The sequence below is a fragment of the Crotalus tigris genome, unplaced genomic scaffold, assembly GCF_016545835.1.
Source record: "Crotalus tigris isolate CLP2741 ecotype Arizona unplaced genomic scaffold, ASM1654583v1 scf7180000024383.4638030, whole genome shotgun sequence".
Lineage (NCBI taxonomy): Eukaryota > Metazoa > Chordata > Lepidosauria > Squamata > Viperidae > Crotalus > Crotalus tigris.
The window spans coordinates 2,694,594-2,715,989 of record NW_024100553.1 but is presented as its reverse complement, the minus strand read 5'-3'; the positions used below and the strand labels follow the sequence as shown (position 1 = coordinate 2,715,989).

The following is a 21,396-nucleotide window of genomic DNA, read 5'->3' as shown; positions in this document are numbered from 1 at the left end:
CATCTCTGCTAGTTGTGTCCTCTTCACCATTTTTTGGCTTTTTCACAGGTCCATCAGGCATGCTAAAATTATCCTTTATGTAGCCCACATTTACAACATAAAGTACCTTTATGCCTTCTGGCTAATTTTTCTGGAGTGATATATCAATAGTACAGTGGTTCTCAACCTGTGGGTCGGGACCCCATTTGGAGTCGAACAACCATTTCATGGGGGTCGCCAAACAATGCAGTCCGCCATTTTTTCCCCTTTTCCTTAGCTGTGCTACTCCCTTTTATTCTGCTGGCTTTTGAAAGCCAGTAGAATAGACTCTCTTGAATAGAATCTAATTCTATTGGCTTTCAAAAGCCAATAGGAATTGTCCAGGCTGTCTCTGCCCTGCTGAGCCCGCCAAAAGTCCCATTCTGCAAAAAGTGCTGCAAGTTGTCTGCAGCGAAGGCAGCTGGAAGCTTCCACCCCTCCCTGCTGAGTAACTACTAAAAATGTAAGTAAAAGAGGGCCAGGGGTGGGAGTTGGGAGGCCGGCGGGCGCAGGGAGGGTTGCTGGCATGCATGGGGCCCGGCGGCTGCCTTACTTCCCTTGGGCTGGGCCAGCTGGTGGCCCAGCCGGTAGTCAGCCTGCTCCGTCTCTGCCCCTTGCCAGCTACGCCTTGGCCGGCGCAGGGGGCGGCACCACGCATGCGCCGCACTCCTGGGCAGGGAAAGTCCTCGACTTACAACTGATTGGGTAGTCCTTGATTTACGACTGGTTGGGTAGTCCTCAACTTACGACTGGTTGGGAGTCGCGGCATTAAAAAGGTTGAGAACCACTGCAATAGTACATCATTTTATAGAAATTCTCTTTTGAATTGTAGTGTAAATTTCCAACCTTTCAACCACGTTTTCCCAATTTTCCAAAAATATGTTATATTAGATAAAACCCTTGGCCCATTTTATCATACACTCTTTCACTTGTTCATCCTCCAAATTTCAGCAAGCGTTTATACATTTTGGCAATTTGATTCTTTTCAATTTATACATCATTCAGTTTCAAACTGTGCCTTTTGTTGCTCAATTCCAAATGTCCTCTTATCTACCCTAAATCTTTTCCTTAGCTGTGGATATGAAAAACTATTGAAAACCATATCTGTCTGCAGTCAGTCTTTGAGTTCAATTTATATACTCTATGAAACCAATTTATATACTCCATAAAACCACATCCATATTCCAGAGAAGAAAAGATTCAAGAGTTTGCATCTTAAGGCAGTGTTACTGAACATGGGGACATCTTATACATCCTGTGCCTATGTCTGAAAGCCTTGATCCAGATTGCACCATCAAGGGTTAACACATGAAAAAGCAAGAGAGCAGGCATGCAGGCCATTGGTTGTATTCAACCCTATTATCTACAATATTTAAATTATAGCATTTATTCCTATTTGTGCCTCTATACATATACATTAGCCTATGCAATTTTGTGCTATGCAATATCATTGCCTTTTTTTCATTGTATGTAGCCACTCGAGAGTTTAATGCTGCAGCCAGAGTCACCCACTGGCAGGTCTCTGTTTCCTAGGGATCTTGTAAGGCTCCAAAATATGGTCTTGATGCCTGCTTCCCCTGGTTCTATTGATTTGCTCAGCTCTCAAAGCAGCATAGCAGATGAAAAGAAGAATTAAGAAATGCAACAGAAAGGAAAGGGAGGGAGAGGAACTTTAACTGCCTTTCACAGTAGTCGGAGGGCTCCAGTGGAGCCACAGGGTATTGTCTTCTGTAAAGGTCAACCTCTTGTCTCTTTTTAAACAAGCAGTAAACACTTGAATTCAATGTTATCAAGAGATTTAGGCTTCTTACCTTTTTTTCCTGAGCAATAAACGCTCTTGGTGTGGTTATATCGTAAAGGAGATTGACAGTCTCTTTCCAGAAGATGGATAATTTTTGTGTTCTGCCATTTAATAAAATACTCCAAGCAAAACATTTACCAAACTTTGGATTGCAATTCCAATGTTTGCCAGCTGACTAGGAGTGATGGGGGTTGTAGTCCACACACTTGGAGAGCCCTACATTGTGAAGATCTAACTACAGTGTGATCAAACCACAAAGTGTTCTGCATACCACATGATACTGAAAGGGTTTATATGAAATAGTACAGACAATAGGGTTTTTCCCCTTGGTAATTTGTCTTAGAACAGAACATAGAACAATAGGATTGGAAGGGATCTTGGAGGTCTTCTAGTCTAATCCTCTGCTTGAGAGCTATGTAAACCCAAAGGATTTAATTCCATCATTGAGGTATGGATTCAGTTGCTCCCTAAAGTTTCCATTGAAAAATATGTCCATTCCTTTTGTTTTTAAAGAAAACATTTTTAGGAGAACTACTCTGAAATGTTTCATTTGCAGTAAGGGTGAAAATAGTTCTTGATCCCATTGCGGTGTCTTCAGCCAATGTAGTGTTGGTGTTATTGGTATTGGTGTTATTCTGTAGCCTATATGAAGCTGTGAAATTAAGAAGAAACATGCATAGACATTTGATTCTGTGAGGAAGTTTATCTCTGGAAGAAGAACCCAGTTGTTTGGGAAGCTCCAAGTTTATCTTCTCCAGTGATAGCCATTACTAATCTTAATCAAGCCTAGAATCCCATTATGAGGGGAGCTTCAATGAGGGAAATGAGCTTATTTATACTGACACTAGATCAACCTCACTGAAATTAAACTCCTTCTAAAAATTGTTCCAGTGGCTTTGGGAAAACAGTGATGCTCCCCTGGTTTGGGAGGCCTCCCTGGGAAGAAAGACGAAGAGGTGAATAGATATCAATAAAGGAGAATGTTTCTAGCTCAGGGTTGAAATGAGGGATCCTTGGTGCTCTCTGAGCTTTCTTGTTTTCTTGCAGATGTTTCATTAACCAAACTAGGTAACATCCAGCTAGACAAGCACTGATGATGTTACCTAGTTTGGGTCTGCAAGAAAACAAGCAAGTTCAGAGAGCACCAATAACCTCTCGGGTGAATCAATGTGGTACATCATATGCAATATGGCCCAGCTGGGGTCAGGGGGCAATAACCTGGAATCACAAGTAGCCTTTGGGACCAAATCTGTTACCCATGTGTAATGTAAGCCTGCAATAGGCATCCAGAGAGGATAGCAGGTATTTGTCCAATAGTGTAATCTGTATCTTGGAGCCTTGCTGAAATTCTGAAGATTTGCTCCCAGGATTTAGAGGGATAAATTTTACAATATTAAGATATTGTTACCAGGTTTCATGACTTGGAAGCATTAAATTAAATTGGGCTTTTAGTTAAGGGAAAAGAAAGTTATGTTGGAGTCTTCCCACCCATCTATTTTTTTTAAACTTGCCCCAAGCCTGTCACTTACTTATTTTATTTTTTATTTATTTCTTCAGTTGCTATAGTCGCCCATCTCAATCACTCTGAATGGCTTACATTTCATATACAGAGAAAATGCAGCTTTCTCCTGGAATAACTCTTTAAACCAGAAAAAAATGTATCTGTGTATGCGCGCGCACACACACACACACACACACACACACACACAAACAGAGAGAGAGAGAGAGAGAGAGAGACAGAGACAGACAGACAGACAGACAGACAGACAGCGACAGAGACAGACAGAGAGACAGAAAGACAGAGAGACAGAGGGTTAAGGTTAGGGGTTGAGACAGGCAGGCTTTGGAGAGATTATTGGTATTTGATATTAAGTAAACTTCAGACATAAAGTTATTTCTAGCTGCTGCCTGCACTGAAATGCACTGGGGAAATGAAATAATTGCATCAGCACCCAAGCTAGCAAGTCTACCATTATCAATCTGCTGTCAGTTAAGCTGATTTAGATGTTGAAACAAAAGAGTGCCCTATGAATTAATAATCTCATGTTTCATCTTTACGTATAAGAAGAGGCATTTTATAACTTTCTATAGAATGTGGAACTGTAACCAGGAATGAAGATTCAGATATCACAGACATAAAAAAACAATAATAGCTAACCAAGTTAATGTTTGTTTTCATATTTCAGTTTCTAATTGAGTTTCTTTTATGAACCAATATCTTGTCTAGTAACTTTATTTGAACTGATGAATAGCTTCCCTTCAATCAGATTATAAGAATTATAAAGATGTCACCCAGCTACCCTGTCAGCTCATTTCCCCTAAAAAAAACCCTCAATATGAATAACCACAATGAAAAAAATGAAAAAGTAGACTGGTATTAGAAGGAAGTGTCTGCTTTCCAGGGTGCCCTGGAGCTGGTTAACTCCTGTTGAAATTAAAGAAATATAGATTGCGGCTGAGCATAGTGAGACTTAATTCTACATATACCTGGTTATGACTATGAAACCTAATCAGTCTAAATGGTGAAAGTCAGGGGTGTCAAACTGCTGGCCCACGGGCCGGTTTCATCATACCGGAGCCGTGCCCACCCCATTGCTGACAATGGCAAAAAAGCTCCGATACGTTGCGCGACATCATGTGACGTCGCAAGTTTACATGTCTCGTATAAGTTGTGTAAAGGAAGGTACAGCTGATTTTGAAGGAAAGAATGGGCCACAGAAAGTAAATTTGCAGAAAAGATTGATCGGACTTAAGAAGAAGGAAGACACAAGAAGGAAACTCAAAATAATTTTGTTGATAGGAGGAATGAAATTTGGGCAGATGTTTAAAATTTGTTATTCTAACTTAATAAAGGACATTCCTCAGTTCTCTGCTGTAGCTGTTTCTTGGCCCACTTTAAAGGGCTGAGAAGTTGGCATCCTGACCGCATGCATATAGATAGTCCTCAACTTATGATGACAGCTGAGCCCAGAATTTATGTTGCTCAGTGAGACACTTGTAGTGAGTTTTGTCCCATTTTAAACTTTTCTTGCCGCATTTGTTAAACGAATCACTGCAGTTGTTAAATTAGTAACATGGTTGTTAAGTGAATTTGGCTTCCCCATTGACCTTGCTCGTCAGAAGGATGCAAAAGATGATCACCTGACCCTGGGACACTGCAACCGTCGTAAGTATGAACCAGTTGTCAAGCATCCAAAGGTAAATCACCTGACCATGGGGATGCTGCAATGGATGTAAGTGTGAAAAATGGTCATAAGTCACTTTTTAAAGTACCGTTGTAAGTTTGAACAGTCACTAAACAAACTGACGTAAGTCGAGGACTACCGGTACACAAATTGGTTTCCATAAACAAGACGCTGAGCTGCCTTGAAGGAAAGCCATACCCCCAAATGCTGCACTTGTATAGTCATTGTTTATTTTTTCATTTGATGATGAATATATTATGTATGTCAGATAGGCTTTGAGGGCTGTAGTGGAATTCACCAACAACATTTTAGGTGCAAGAAATCATGTTGAAAGAGAACCTCATTGCCAGGACAACAAGGGAGATCGTCCTTCTTTTTTGCCCTAAAGGTAGTCCTTAACTTAAGACTGCAACTGAGCCTGGAATTACAATTGTAAGATATTGTGCTTGTTAAGCAGGTCATCATGTGACTACACCTGATTTTATGACCCTCATTAAGTGAATGTAGTAGTGATTAAATGAATCTATTTCATCCAATGGGTGTTCCCCCCCCTCTGGAAACTGGAAGTACACACCAGAAACAGGCAAAAAAGGGCAAAAATCGTGTTCATATGACCATGGAATGTGCAGTTGACAGGAGAGGTGAGGTGGTTGTCAAGTGCCCAAAATGTGATTGTGTGTGTGTGTGTGTGTGTGTATGAGAGAGAGAGAGAGACAGACAGACAGACATAGAGACAGAGACAGAGAAAGAAAGAGAGACAGACAGACAGAGAGACAGACAGACAAACAGAGAGACAGACAGATCATTGGAACTTCAAAATCCGATTTTAAGTACCTTTTGGGCTTTCCTTGAAACTGCAGTTGCTAAGTAGTGACCAGTCATAAGTCAAAAACTACCTATACTGTGCTGGAATTGCAGTTGTACAGCAAACCTGATCACCGAGCTAACACAGATACACATCCTTTCTCCTTCAAGAAGGAATATAATAGAAAACTGGGTAGGGTAAAAGGCTAGGAAAGAGGAAATACTTTAGATGCTGCTAGATCTATGAGGTTGATCTACCAACATTCCCTAGAAGACCTCTGGACTCACTTGTTATTTTCGGTTCCTTTCAGGCCATTTTTGCCCCATGGCTCAGCCTTTGCCCCTAAACCTTTCCCTGTTAGTGATGAAAACAGATTGGTGCTTTGCTGTGCATACTGTCAGACAAAGGTAAAGATGTGAACTAGTTTCCTCTGAGTCAAGATTGGATTCCAGTGATTGTACAGATATGGCAATACTATGGAAGTAGTTGGCCACCACCTTAATAGAATAACAGAATTGGAAGGGACTTTGGAGGTCTTACACTCCAACCCTTTGCTCACGAAGGAAGCCCTGTAGCATTTCAGACAAATGGTTGTCCAATCTCTTCCTAAAAACCTCCAGTCTTGGAGTACCCTGAACTTCTGGGGGCAAGTTGTTCCACTGATTAATTGTTCTAACCTTCAGGAAATTCTAGGTTGCCTCTCTCCCTGATTAGTTTCCATCCATTGCTTCTTGTCCTATCTTCAGACGCTTTGGGAATAGCTTGACACCCTCTTCTTTGTTGCAATCCCTGAGATATTGGAACACTGCTATTGTGTCACCCCTAGTCCTTGTTTTTATTTTCATCTTCTCCCAAGAAGTTTCCAGCTTTCATTCTGGTTCACGTCTGTGGTGATTCTCAGTCATGCAGGTCATGACTGTCCCAAAGTTGCTTTTTTTTTTCTTCCATGAAGCAACTGGACTTTCTTGTTTTTCTTTGAAGACATTTCACTTTGAAGATGTTTCGCTTCTTGGATGAGAAGCGAAACATCTTCAAAGAAAAACAAGAAAGTCCAGTGGAACAAAAAGTCTTTGGGACATTCTGGTCCATGTCCCAATATTTCCCATCCAAGTCCTAAACAAATCTAATCCTTCCTAGCACAACCAAGGTCAACTAATTATTGTCTCCTACTAAGGCAGTGTTTCTCAGCCTTGGCCATTTTAAGATGTGTGGACTTCAGCTCCCAAAATTCCCCAGCCAGCATGGCTGGCTAGGGAATTCTGGGAGTTGAAGTCCACATATCTTAAAATGGCCAAGGTTGAGAAACACTGTACTAAGGGATGAGAAAAAAATTAAACAGCAATGTTTTGCAGCAAAGCAGTGGAGATAAGCAATCTTGCAGGGGTGATAAATTCTGAATTAGATATTTGCTTGACATGTAACTATTGTGACTCAGACTGCAGGTATGAGGGAAGAGTCTTGGAGTCTATTTGCCATCTTTCCTATATTGGCACTGCTAGGATCATTGGGATCTAGCTTTATGGGTGGGGAATGTTTTGCTTAATTATACATGGGAAAGAACAGTCATTCAAGTCTTGTATTGACTATGCAGGACCTTATTTACATCTACAGATATATAGTACATTGACTTAAGGAAAAACTTGTATTTTTGTACCATACAAAGATTCTGAGACAGAATAAAGACTAGATGGTTGCATAGTATTTGTTACTTTGCTGAGAAAAAGAAAGCAGGAGCCAGCACTGCTCATCCAGTGGAAACTAGCAAAAGTCTTTCTATCTTACCCTATTTTTGAATTTTGTTTTGATTAGTGAGGAGCAGTTGTACAGCTAGCATTTTCTGTATAGGGTCTGAGGTTCAGGAAGAAGGGTTAAGTGAGAGGTGTTTCCGTTGAGAAAACGCAACAAATGAATGAATAAAGCAAGGATTACAGAAGTTTCAGCAGTTCAGTTTCAGCTATATCGCACTACATTGCAATTTACCGAGACATAAATGTGCTGAGCATTCCAATATTGTTGCTGCCTGGTTATATCTCCTATTTATCAACCTATTACAGCCTTGGTAGCGCAGTGGTTAGAATGCAGTGTTGCAGCCTAACTCTGCATTCCCACTACCAGAGTTCAATCTTGACTGGCTCAAGGTTGACTCAGCTTTCCATTCTTCCGAAGTCGGTAAAATGAGGAATCAGATTGTTGGTGGCAATAGGCTGACTCTGTAAACCACTTAGAGAGGGCTATGAAGCAGTATATAAGTCTCGGTGTTATTGCTATTAATGGAGGCCGCCTGTTAAATAAGCAAGAGAAGGCTTACACTTATATGCAGGCATAGAACTAAGGGAATCTGAAAAAGCTTATTCAGTGAAAAAGAGTAAACCCTGGTAGAGTTTGTGAGATTGTGAGAGAGCTCATAGGGCAAGTTTAGTTCTGCTTCTATAGAGATGGCAAGGCTTAGGATAGAAATGAAGGCTCAAGGCACATATTTTGAAACTAGGCAGATGATAGTAATAACCAAAAGAACATTTCCTTGGTCACTGAGTCTAACACAAATTTTGGAAGTGTGTTGTACTGTGCTTAGAATCATAATGGCAACTCGTAATTGCTTCTTACCTTGGAATTACAGTAACCACAGTAACAAATTACAGTAATTGCAATAATGACTGCCCGTATTATCCAGATTCCAGGGAAGAAAAAAAAATTCCAAATGTGACTGTGAAGATCTCCAAAAGGACCTCTTTAAACCGTGTGAGTGGTCAACCAAATCAAAAACCCACTCCGGTGTTTTGAATAGAGATAAAACAATGTAACTGCATGAAAATTCTTTAATTTTCCATGGATTCTGAGGCAATCTGGGACATCCGAAGCTCATCAGGAAAAAGATCTTAAAAGGCACAGTCCTCAGCTGGAGATGTTAACTTGATGTGAGGCACCTGTGAAAAAGGCAATGATCCACGTTAGAGATCATTAGGAATAGAATCAAAAACAAAAGTGCCAATGTGGCAATGCATTTTTACAAGTCCGTGATACATTTGCATCTGGAGTGTTATGAACAGTTCTGATTTTTGCATTGTGAAAAGGAATAGAGCAGGTAAAAAGTAGAGAAGAGGACAATCAAAACAATCAAGGGACTTGAATGCTTTCTCTATGGAAGCAGTCAGTCTCAGAAATAAGAACAGTGTCCTAGCTGTTAACATTCAGAAAGCTCTTAATGACCTGGCTGTTCAATGAGCTTTGGGGATTGAGGAAACAACAAGCATGTTTCTAGGATAAGTGCAGGTGCTGTTTATTATGCTTGGCCACTGAGAGAAACAAAATACTAAACTCAGATGTACAGTACCCTGGCCTGATCCAGCAGGGTCATTTCTGTGTTCAGAGGAAGTACTTGTTCCTGACTTGTATCTTCTTCGATCAAGCAAATCTGTGCTTAAAATTGCAAGAAAGCACTTCAACTAGAGTGATGTTTCTCACATTTTGCAACATTGAGATGTGTGCAGTTCAATTCCCAGAATTCCCTAGTCGATATGTGTGCCATCGTTAAGAAACACTGAACTGAAGGTGCAGAAATTTTGTTTGCTCTGTTATACTTCATTAACACATTTGCCATGAATTGCCCAGTTATTTGGACAAATCTATTAGTTTAATATCCACAATATGCAAAGGATTTTCCTATAATGCAGGGGCAAGGATTCAGCTCACATCAATAACTAAGGTGTGGATGAAGCAAACATGTGATTTTCTGTCACCAGGATAGCAAAGGTGAACCACCCAGAGTGAGAAATGGTCTCCAGGGGATTGTGACAATTTAGGAAAAGCAGATATGTGTAGTCTCCTCCTCACTCACTTTGAAAATTTAGTAACTTCTAATGAGCATATCTCTCTCTCTCTCTCTCTCTCTCTCTCTCTCTCTCTCTCTGCAAGTCTTCAGTTGATGATTTTGAAATTGCACTATTGGCAAACATTTCCTTATTTTTAGCTTGTTGCATTAGGATATTGCATTGAAAGCTATTCTTGCTTCCTGAGGGTTGTGTCCTAATCATTCATATGTGCAGTGGGAGGCAGGAATAACCTGGGAGACAGGAGGAAGAGCCACTTTGTAGGCAACAGTCAAATAAGAGGCCTCTGAGCCCGCAGAAGGAATGTGGGCATGGCAAACTTCTCAGGAAGGACCTTCCCTTGTTTCTTGGATTGTAAAGGTGAGGGGCAGAGTTGTACTTTCAGATTTGCAAGATTCTATTAATGTAATCTGAAATGTTAATGTAATGTGAAAAGAGGGACTAGGGGCAAATGATTAGATTTTTTTTTAGATTACATTACATAACCTTTATTGTCATTTTTTCCTCTGGGCACAATGGCACACATTAAAAATGAATTTTAGTTGCTTCCTTTCAAAGTGTACACATACATAACACACATTTAAAACATGATAGCAGTGTTTCAGTATTTAAGGAACTGCTACAAGGAGGGAATCAACCTACTTTTCAAAGTACTAGAAGGCAAGACAAGAAACAATGGTTGGAAACTAACCAAGGAGATCTAAGGAGAAATTTCCTGACAGTAAGAATAAACCAGTGGAACGGCTTGCCTTCAGAAACTGTAGATGGTCCATTACTGGAGGCTTTTAAAGAGACTTGACAGCTATTTGTATAAAAATGGTATAGAGTCTCCTGCTTGAGCAGGTGGTTGGAGTAGAAGACCTCCAGGATCCCTTCCAACTCTTATTCTGTTAATCTGTTAGAGAATTTTAATTTCTCTGTTGGTAAAAAAATAAACCAGAAGCTCTCACAGTTGACTGCATTTAGCTGATTCAAAATAACTTCTTTATATACATATCAAAATATTTACAATACCATACATTCTTCTTTACAGCAACATAGCTCAATTGAAGACTTCTTACAGAGAGATACAGAGACAAACCTGAGACTGGAAATCCAGCTCCTAACTCAATACTCTTTTGCACAGACTCAGTAGCACTTTCTTCACATTGGCTGACTGAGTTACCACATGACTCTTCCTGCTCATGAATATTCCAACACTTACAATAAAGTTAGAGCTAGTACCTAGCTGGGCTTCTTGTCTGGACTATCACACAAGGCTCACTTTGTTTGCTTGTTTAATTGATTTTTGCCCTGCCTTTATTACTTTATAAATAACTCAAGGTGGCAAGCATACATAATACTCTTTTCGCCTCCTATTTTCCCCATAACAACAACCCTTTGAAGTGGTTTGGGCTGAGAAAGAGTGACTGGCCCCAAATCATCCAGCCAGCCTTTATGCCTAAAGCAGAACTAGAACTCATAGTCTCCAGGTTTCTAGACCAGCATCTTAACTACTACAACAGGTCAGTTCCATTAGAAATTTACTTGAGTGACATGATTAATAGGTCCTTTCCTTGTACTACTTTCTGAAGAACAACCCAAGAATAGCTTTTTGGGTTATGGGTTAATAATAAAGCATAGATTTCAATATAACTATTTTAGATCAAAAGAAAGATCAGCATTCATAAGTCACATTTCATATATAGTAAATTTGTTAATGTTCAGGACTTGGAATGAAGATTATTTGCTTCAAATTGTCATAGGACCACTGGATATCCTTGTGCCACTCTCTCTCTCTCGCTCTTTCTCTCTCAACCTACACACCACAAGCTTGTAATAAATACAATATTCGAAAAACATCACTGTAAGCTACCTTGAATTCTCTTTAAGTAGGAATAATAATAATAGTTATAGTAGGCTGCAGAGATTTTCTGTATGGCCAGTATCCATGTGCAAGACCAATTTAAATCTTCCCTCCCTGTGCATGGATGTAATTGTACATAGTGGAGGGAATAAGGGGTACAAAAGCCTATCTTCATTTACAACTTTGATGGTGGTATTTTTTTACTTTATCCTTTTCTTCTTCTTCTCCCTACCTGGATAATAAGAGTAAACTGAATAGTAAACTGGAAATCCAGTTTGGTCTAGTTAAGGCACCAGGCTAGAAAGCGGGAAACTGGGAGTTCAAGTCCCATCTTAACCATGGAAGGCAGCTGGGTGACTTTGGGCCAGTCACTCTCTCTCAGACCAACTGGCCTCACAGGGTTGTTGTTGTGGGGATAATAGGAAGAGGAAAGTGGGTTGGATATGTTCACCATCTTGAAAGGTTCTAGATAGGAAATGAGCAGCAGATAGTCATCCAGCAGCAACAAGTCAGGACATCTCAGGGGATCTTTCTTTAAGTTGATATGAAAGAACAAAATTGATAAAATTGCTCATATGGACTCCACCTTGTTCAGATCTGGGGCAAAGGAAATAATGGGGGCAAAGTCTGATGAGGTAATGAGGGATTCTTTTGAACTTGAGGCATCCCTCCTCAGTAGGATCAAGAGCAGAAGAATCAGTCTTTTTCAATAGCTATCCCATCTATATGGAATATACCCACCTCCAAATTCCAGAGCAGTCCAGTAATCCTGTTATTTCACAGAACAAATAGCTGGGTATTTTTTTTTTTTTTAAAAAAAAAGCACACACAAACCAATGTCTCGAATGTTTTAAGTCTGATTATCTGAATTTTGGCCACTTAGAATCTCCAGAGCAGAGCAGAGTACAAATATCAGTAAATAATTAAATGCATACATTTCAGTTCCTTTCAAACCATAGCTTGGAGAATTGGAAAAATTCTCCATTTTGAAGGTCCTTTTGATGTGAGGAGGATACTGTTTACAGAGTGCCTCCTAAAGGAAGTCCTTAATGATATACATATGAGAATAATTGGGCCTAAAAATTCATTCATGAAATTTGTGGTGACTCAAACAGTATTCAGCCACCTCGATGCCCTTCCCTAAAGCACTTATTCTTGACCATTGTTTCATAAATTGACATAAGAAAAAAATGTAGAATTTCAGAAGCAATTTCCAGCATAGTGAAAACCAGGATGGGGCCACTCAACAGGAGAAGAAAATAAAATAAAATGCCAATTTCTCTGTGTGCATAGAAATATTGCTTCTGTTTTGCCGTTTTTAACTGACATTGATTTTTTTCCTATGTGATTTTAAAATGTTCTTTTCCTAGCATTTAATGTTTTTTTTGTAACTTTCTGTCAAAAGAACCTTAGTTACTAAGTGGATTAGAAGGAATGGAGGATATTCTCATTGGAATCTGTTGCACGAACTGCAATTTATTATCCTTGGTTACACTGATTTCATGGTATAGCAAGAGTCTTTCCTTTTCAGATGTGTTGTCCCAAAGGTGCTTTCCTGCAAACAGCAACTGGACTTGATTTCTTGATTTTTATTGAAAACCTTTTGCTTCTCATCCAAGAAGCTTCTTCAGTTCTAACTAACTGGTGGAGAATGGAAAAGATTCCATTCAAGCACCGATGGTCGTTAAAACCACCTGGGGGTTAATCTGTGCCCTCAGAGTCACCTGAATTAGAGTGCAAAAAAGTGGAAGTGCCTTGGAACTGCTGAAAGGACTGCACTGTAAGAGATAGGTGGTGTCATGCTCCTCCCTCTCTGTTGAGAGAGGACTGCTCAGTTTCAACATTGATAGCTTCTTTGACTCCTCTTTCAAACTTCTTCTGGTCCTTTCTGTGCAGAATGTGAAACTTGTTCTCTTCAAAGGATCTTTCCTTTTCCCTCAAGTTAATTAGAACTGAAGAAGTTTCTAGGATGAGAAGCAAAATGTCTTCAAGAAAAATCAAGAAAGTCCAGGCGGAGAAAAACATCTTTGGGACAATATGACCTGCCTGATTGAGAATCTTCACAGACTTTCAGATGTATTGGCAATGAAACTCCCAGAATTCCCATCTGATGTGACTTTTGGCTTGCATCTTCAACGCGTTTGAAGATGCCAAGTGTGGGAAGATCCAGTAGCTATTTGCTTCCGGGCAGCCTTTTCTGGGTCCCATTTTATCCACGTTGTTCTGAAATTGCTTCATTTTTGATTTCCAGCTGCCATTGTTATCCAGAAGTGGTGGTGTCATATGGACCCTTGTATGGAAGGAGAGGAATGTAAAATACTTCCAGATTACTCAGGTTGGTCATGCAGCAGTGGAAACAAAATCAAAACAACCAAGGTAAGTGGATGGATGGATGGATGGATGGACTCACTCCCTGTTCTCAAGCTGACCAATATCAGGCTATGCTGATCTTTTTTTTTTTTAAAGGATGCACGAGAATAACCAGATTACATGAGAATCATACTGGGTGGCAAAGGAGAGTTTAATTTATTCTGTTTTCTTGGGATCTACATTTCCTCCCGAAATTGTTTTTGCCACCCCCACCTCTCCTCCTGGATGGAAATCATGTATGCCACTGGATGGAAACTATGTTTTTCTCCATGGGTCAAATATCAGAGGAAGAGGCTAAGAAAACATTTCTCTGCTGGACTGTGTCCTAATCCAATCGTCTCTTCCTCTTCCAAATTTTAATTCAGAGATGGGGCATCTAATCACATCTCCCTCCATTTTTATAATTTTCTGCACTAAGCATGGATATTTTTATACCAAAGGCCTCTTGAGGCATATGTGTGCACAGGACCATGCGTATATACAGATATACAAATACAAACATCATTCACCTTGGTGCCAGTTTGGTGGGAAGGGGACATGCATATTGCATCAGTCTTTTTGGACTGCAATTCATCTCCTGTATTTAGTTCAGTTACTGAAGATGAAGCCATGCAATGTCAGGCTTTATTAATTACCATAATGTCCCCAAAGTCAGTGGTCTGTTCCTCCTATCATAAGGAATAAATGTCAATTTTTTATGGGAAGAAGTCAAAGACTGCTACTTCGGTCAAGGTTGAGCTGAGGTTGTAGCTTCTTTCTGGTTTAAGTGACACCCATCACAAATCATTAATGCTGCCTTTCTCTCGGTATCCACACATTGACTTTGATTTCGGGTCATACTAGAACAAGAATTTTCACAAACGCATGCAATATCCATCCCCCAGCATTTCAGTGCAGCTGAGATCATTGGTATGGAAGGGATGGGGAAGTCTACACATACACAATGAATGTAGCATCTTTATTTCTTATCACTGAAGATGGAATATTTTTTATGTCAATCATCAAGTCTCTTCCAGACATGATTTTTTTTAAAGTATAAAGACTATTTTAAATTGCCAGTCCTGGGTATCATCTTTATTTTCAAGAACATAGGGACCTACATAGCTTCTATAGACTTTTTTTTTTTAAAAAAAAAGATAACATAGAAGGTGGATACTGTAGGTGTAGGCAATTTGACATCCTCAAAAGGTTTTGCACTTCAGCACCCCTCAGGCTTAGCCAACATTATCAGTGGAATTGCAGAATTGATGGTCCTAAACCTCTTGAAGGTACAAATTGCCTCTCCCAATCCAGTGCTTTGTTTGGAGATAGGCACATTTGCTTTCTCCTCTCCTGTCAAAACAAAATAAAAGCAAAGTCAATCTGAAGACTTTATAAGAAGGACCTTGGTGAGCTAAGTCTGTCCATGAGGACAAACTCAACAGATCTGTTTTCTGGGAAGTGCATGATTTTGGGACTGGCCTCAAACCTTTTGGCAAGGTGCAAACCGTAGTTTTCAACATTCTTGTTTTGGAATTTTTCATTTCAAATGTGAAAATCTGGAGTAAGCCATTTCTGGAAACTCGAGATGTATAAACTTATGCTATAAAGAAGAAGAATTGACAACTAAGCAGGCTGACTGGCACTCTGTGATTTGTTTGCAAACTTCTATATAGATAAACCCAAGACTAGCTTGTCAACTGGGAAAAAAATGTTCTTCTCCTAAAACACCTGGTTGATTTTGCCTCGCAGTACTTAGAATCACGCTTTGCTGTTGATATTGATATTTTTCATTCTTATAAAGAGATGAATGTAAAGGATGGGCTTTCAAACTGCCTGACAGCTTAAGCCTGTGTTAAATTTAAAGCATAAGGCACATAAAACATGGCCAAGCCAAGGAATATGCATGATCCTGAAAAAGTCTTTTTTTTCCTTTTTGGGCAACAAACTTTCTTTCCTACAAAACGGTGCCTTTGATCATTATACCAAAAATACTTTTAAGTTATGGACATGAAGGGGAGATTGCCATTTCCAACCATGGAAATGTGGCGGCAGCAGGGTGTGTGTGTGAATTTCATCAGTGTGAGTAACTTGCTGAAGGAGGAGTTTCAAGGTGCTCCCATTCCATAAGTCATTTCAGGTAAAAAAAGATGGTGCATGCATTCACATGCATGCATGCATTCTCTGCTTTGAAATAAATGGGGCAATCCGTGTTCACAAAAGCATTGCATGCACGTATATTGGAGAGCACGTGATTGGAATCATTCTCACTAACCACGTTGGACTAAATGGTTAAACAGGAACTATATTTGCCGTAACATCGACCCATTCTAGTTAGCCAGAGAACTTTAAGACAAACCAAACACTTGGATCTAAACTTTGGATAAAGTAGCATGCTTTTTCATTAAGGTAACTAAATAAAATGATGTGTATTCAGAACTTCATGGGATCAACTTTGACTGTCTCAAGTTTAAAAAGAGGAGATGGGGGCGGGGGAGAAACTCGGCTAAGGTCTCTGAGAAGCTTAGCTAGTCATAAAGGGCTCAATTAGGGTTGTAGTGGCTCAGCAGTTAAAGATACTGAGCTTGTCAGCTGGAAAACTGACAGCCCAAGTTTGAGACCGAAGCGTCACACAACGGGGTGAGCTCCCTTTTCTGCCCCAGCTCCTGCAAACCTAGTAGTTCAAAAGCATGTAAATGGAAGTGGGTAAAGGAATAGGTACCATTTTGATGGGAAGGTAAAGCGTTCCATGTGCCTTGGATATAGTTATGCTGGGCCACATGACCACGGAAACATTTTCAGACAATGCTGGCTCCCTCAGCTGAGAAATGGAGATGAGCACCGCCCCCTAGAGTCAGATACAACTGGTCAGCGGAAACCCGACAAGAAGCAACGGGTGGAAACTAATCAAGGAGAGAAGCAACCTAGAACTAAGGAGAAACTTCCTGACGGTGAGAACAATTAATCAGTGGAACAGCCTGCCTCCAGAAGCAGTAAATGCTCCAACGCTGGAAGTTTTTAAGAAGAGACTGGATAGCCATTTGTCCGAAATGTTGTAGGGTTTCCTGCCTGAGCAGGGGGTTGGACTAGATGACCTCCATGGTCCCTTCCAACTTTACTACTATTATTATAACCTTTATCTTTCTTAAAGGGCTGAGTGGAGGAATAATCTGACCTGCAATAAATTGAATTCATTTGAATTTAGCTCTGATCTGGCCTGCTTGAACCTAGGATTCTGTTCCTAGGCACACTTGCCTGAAGATAAGACTTACTAAATATAGTATTGCTTCTTTCTAAGACAAGTGCATGGCATAACTCTGCCTACAGGCCTTTTTTAAAATTAAAGCACCAGATTTAATCTGGTCTGTGTCAGCTGGTCATCTGACCAGAAAACATGTTGGGGCTGGTTGACATTTGCTTTGATGCAGACATTATTGTCACCATTCACAAGCTGAAAATTCTGCTAGCTTGAAAAAAAGGCAGAGATGCAATATATTCTGCTACAAAATGAGAGGCGTGCCCACTGTTATACCAGTGTCAGAAGATCAGAGATTACTCAGTTGAAATATTTTTTTTCTGAAATGCATGAATCAGAATAAAGCTGTTGTGGAAAAATTGAGAGAAAAGAGAAATAAAGAAAAAAAAATCCCTTATACAAGTAACAATGCTCCCAATTTCACATGTTAGTTTATTCCTACCATTTTTATGCTGGTTCCATTCTAAATTCAATGCAGTTCATCATATAATAAAAATAACACAAATAGTAAAACAACAAATGCTATAACACGCAACATTTGGTCCTCATATTTTAAAGTTCATAATAAAAATATCTCTGTTAGGCCACTGAAGTAACCAGTCTTAAAACCATGCATTAGACAGCCGCTATCTGTGTTATAGGACAGGAAGACCTGGAGGAACGTTGTCCATGGGGTCGCGATGGGTCGGACACGACTTCGCAATTAACAACAAATCTGTGTTATACCCTGAATGCTGCACAAAGAGGACCATCTTTATAGACTTAAAAAAGCATCAATAGGGAGGCAGCTGTTCTGACCTTCGAAGATAAAATAATCTTATCCCAGGAAGTTAGGTTTTGCAACAGGCCTTCTCCGCCCATATGTACTAGATAAGCAGATTCTGTTTGGATCAGATAACCGGCACTCATGCAGCATTGGTGTCACTTTACAATAAGAGCTCTCATCTTTCTGTAGGAAGGCAGTGTTTCTTGCAACAGGGGTGGCTTTTAGTTTGTCTTCAAGGGCAGCCCCATGTAGAGTGTGATAATAAGGTCATGTTCAAACACGTGGCGATAAGAGCATGAGTCGGTAATACCGGAGCCTGCTGTATGCCACCCTGGGTTATTCATTCAAGTCTTTTCTAAGTTGATTTGAGGTGTAAGACATCAAAAAGAAAGATATCGGATCAAGAGACTCAAAGCATAACCAGGAAGTGTAAGCATATGAGCTGTTCACACACAATGGAAATAATACAGTTTCAAGCCCACTCATTATTCAGACTGAATGGAGCAATGGTCCATCACATGCAGTTGGACATGTGATAAAAACGCTTGGGGAAGTCACCAGAAACCAATATAATCTAAAGGAGGGGAAACAAAATCCATACAGGGTTGAGCAGAAGCCAAACACCTGGCAGACCTACATAGAACGGAAATGAGCATGAAAAGTTTCTCCTCCTTCATAAGTGTGAATGTAGAGTCCAAATCTGATTTGGCCTTTTGTAACACATCTACAGTTTAAGATTAACTACTGTGCTGAATTAGCACCCAGGAGTGCCCTTAAACTGTCTTTGCTTCATTAAAGTAACAAGCTATTAACTCTCCTCTTCAAAGAAATCAGCCCCAAGTGTGCAATCTACATCCCAGTGAAGTCAATGGCAAAGCTCACTTTGATCTTAATGGGTTAGCATTGCACCCAAAGGTGATGCAAGTATCTTTAATTTGCTAATTTGCCTGTGATGAGGCTTTTCCATTTTTCCTTTTGGTATCTCAGTATGCTTTTAGCTGGGAGAGAAAAACAAGAGGAAGGGATATTCAGATAAGACATTAAGCTTCCCTTCATACTGTGAATTCATGTAGGTATAATGATGAATGAACTGGCTCAGATCCCTTCTGTGCTAACTAAGAGTACAGAACCAGCTCATTATCAAAAGGCATCTCTCCATTCAGAAAATCCTGCACACACACCTGTGCACACAGATCCATACAGAAACAAACACACCTCTTTATAGATGAAAGATAAATGGATAATAGAAGAGGTAAAACTCATAAGGGTAACAAATATTCTGCTCCTCATCTCGTCTTTTGCACTTACAATTAAATGTGAATTTCAGCAGTTCAAAAATTCAGGACTTAAGTGAAATCACACAGAAGGATCACTACTTCCCTGGCTAATATTATGTAAGCTAGCTGACCTCCAACTCCAGAGGGACAGCATATGTTACCAACCAGAATAGAAAAACCACAGTATAATACACTTGCACATTGTCAGAAATATTTTTATCTTTGATGGAAGGTGCTGTTTTAAATTTTTAAAGAAGAAAGCCTTTCTCTTGGGCGCTTTGATCTGAAATCTTGTATAGATAGGAATCAATGGCTTAAGTGGGTCTTCCTACTGGATTGTGCATAAGAACAGGCAAGGAGAATAGCTCTCATCTCCTTATTAGTGTACGACATCCAGATAATGGAACAATGCATAAAAATGCACATTTCTATCTATTTTAAAGGTAGTTGAGAAGGAAAATAGATGAATAGATTCCTGGAAATAAATGCATGACGTTCTCATCCATTCCTATCTACTTTCTACCTCTTTGGTTTGAATCACTCTTTAGGCTAAGCAGGTCATGTGAACACAACCATAGTATAAAGCATGATTTACAGGTAGTCCTTGACTTACAACCATTCGTTTAGTGACTGTTTGAAGTTACAGCACTGAAAAAAGTGACTTATGACCATTTTTCACACTAATGACTATTTCAGCATCCCTGTGATCACATGATCAAAATTTGGATGCTTGGCAATTGGCATGTATTTATGATGCTTGTGGTGTCTCAGCGTCATGCGATCATCTTTTGTGACCCTCTGACAAGCAAAGTCAATGGAGAAGCCAGATTCACTTAACTACTGTGCTACTAACTTAACAAATTGCAGTGACTCACTTCACAACTGTGCAAGAAAAGTCATAAAATGGGGGAAAACTCACTTAACAACTGTATCACTTAGCAGTGTAAATTTTGGGCTCAATTGTGATTGTAAGTCGAGGACCACCTGTACACAATAGCAATAGCACTTAGACTTATATACCATTTCATAGAGCTTTACAGCCCTCTCTTAAGCGGTTTACAGAGTCAGCATATTCCCCCCCCTCCCAATCTGGGTCCTCATTTTACTGATCTCAGAAGGATGGAAGGCTGGGTCAATCTTGAGCCTGTCAGTCTCAAAATCCAGATTGAGGACTGAGTTAACCTGCAATATTGCATTCTAACCACTATGCCACCAGGGCTCATTTATATGAACCTAGGCCAGGGGTAGGCAACCTTGGCTCTTTTATGACTTGTGGACTTCAACTCCCAGAAGGAATTCTGGGAGTTGAAGTCCACGAGTCAGAAAAGAGCCAAGGTTGCCTACCCCTGGCCTAGACAGTTGTTTAAATAAACTCTTAACTTAGTACAATCTACACACTGGTTTTTTTTTTGTATGTTTAACTGTAATTTCTCCTTATTTTCTTGATTACAATGGCCTGATTGTGACTTGAAAAATACAATTTTAGAATTCAGATTCTCAAAAACATGGCTCACTTTATTTGGCTCTCTTATATGTAAAAATAGAACACATCAAGACATCATGCTGTTGTTATTTGCTTAAAGAATAATTCTAGATTTAAACTAAAAAGGTTTTGTTCACTGTAACTTGTGTACTGCTTCAGTTTCTCAAAGAAGTTATCGCTGATGTTATCCATTAAAGCAAAAAATGTTTTATAAACTGATGTATCTCTGTGTATAAATGACAGTTCCATTTTGTTTCCTTAGATGTTATCACGGCAATGTTAAATATTTAGAAAGTTAACTCATGCCCTGGTCATCTCACAACTGGATTATTTCAGGGTCCTCCAGATGAGGCATCCAAAAGCTGTTTCAGAATGCAGTGGCACAAGTAGTAGCATGTGCCCATGTCTCTCCATGGGTGCGCATGCCTCCCCATTGCTACGCGAGCTGCATTCATTTCCAGTTAGCTTCCAAGTGCAATTCAAAGTGCTGGTTATAAAGCCCTGTATGACATAGGGGCTGAATGTCTCCAATTGTTTCTGCCTAACCAGGACGTTCCAGCAGAACGGGTGTACTGCAGGTCCCCTCTCTTGTACATGCCATTTTGTGGGAGAAAATGTATGTCTTCTCTCTGCAGCCTGTGCCCTCTGAAACGGGTCTATGCAATTCGCCGGGGCCAACTTGTCACAGCCAACTTACCAAGGCTGACTCACCAAGGCCGACTTCTCACGGGACAACTTTCTGTGAGACAAGAGTTATACTAATATCAAAAGAAATGGTGGAAT

The 21,396-nt window shown here is 39.9% G+C and overlaps 1 protein-coding gene across 7 annotated transcripts in view; it reads left to right on the top strand.

The window, feature by feature from the left end:
• Nucleotides 1–21,396, top strand: part of TAFA4 (TAFA chemokine like family member 4) — a 178,308-nt gene that overhangs the window by 150,043 nt on the left and 6,869 nt on the right. For all 7 annotated transcript variants that reach the window (XM_039328700.1, XM_039328696.1, XM_039328698.1 and 4 more), the window contains one exon: nucleotides 13,734–13,858. In XM_039328700.1, the coding sequence (XP_039184634.1) occupies nucleotides 13,734–13,858 (125 nt within the window). The remainder of the gene's footprint in view (nucleotides 1–13,733; nucleotides 13,859–21,396) is intronic.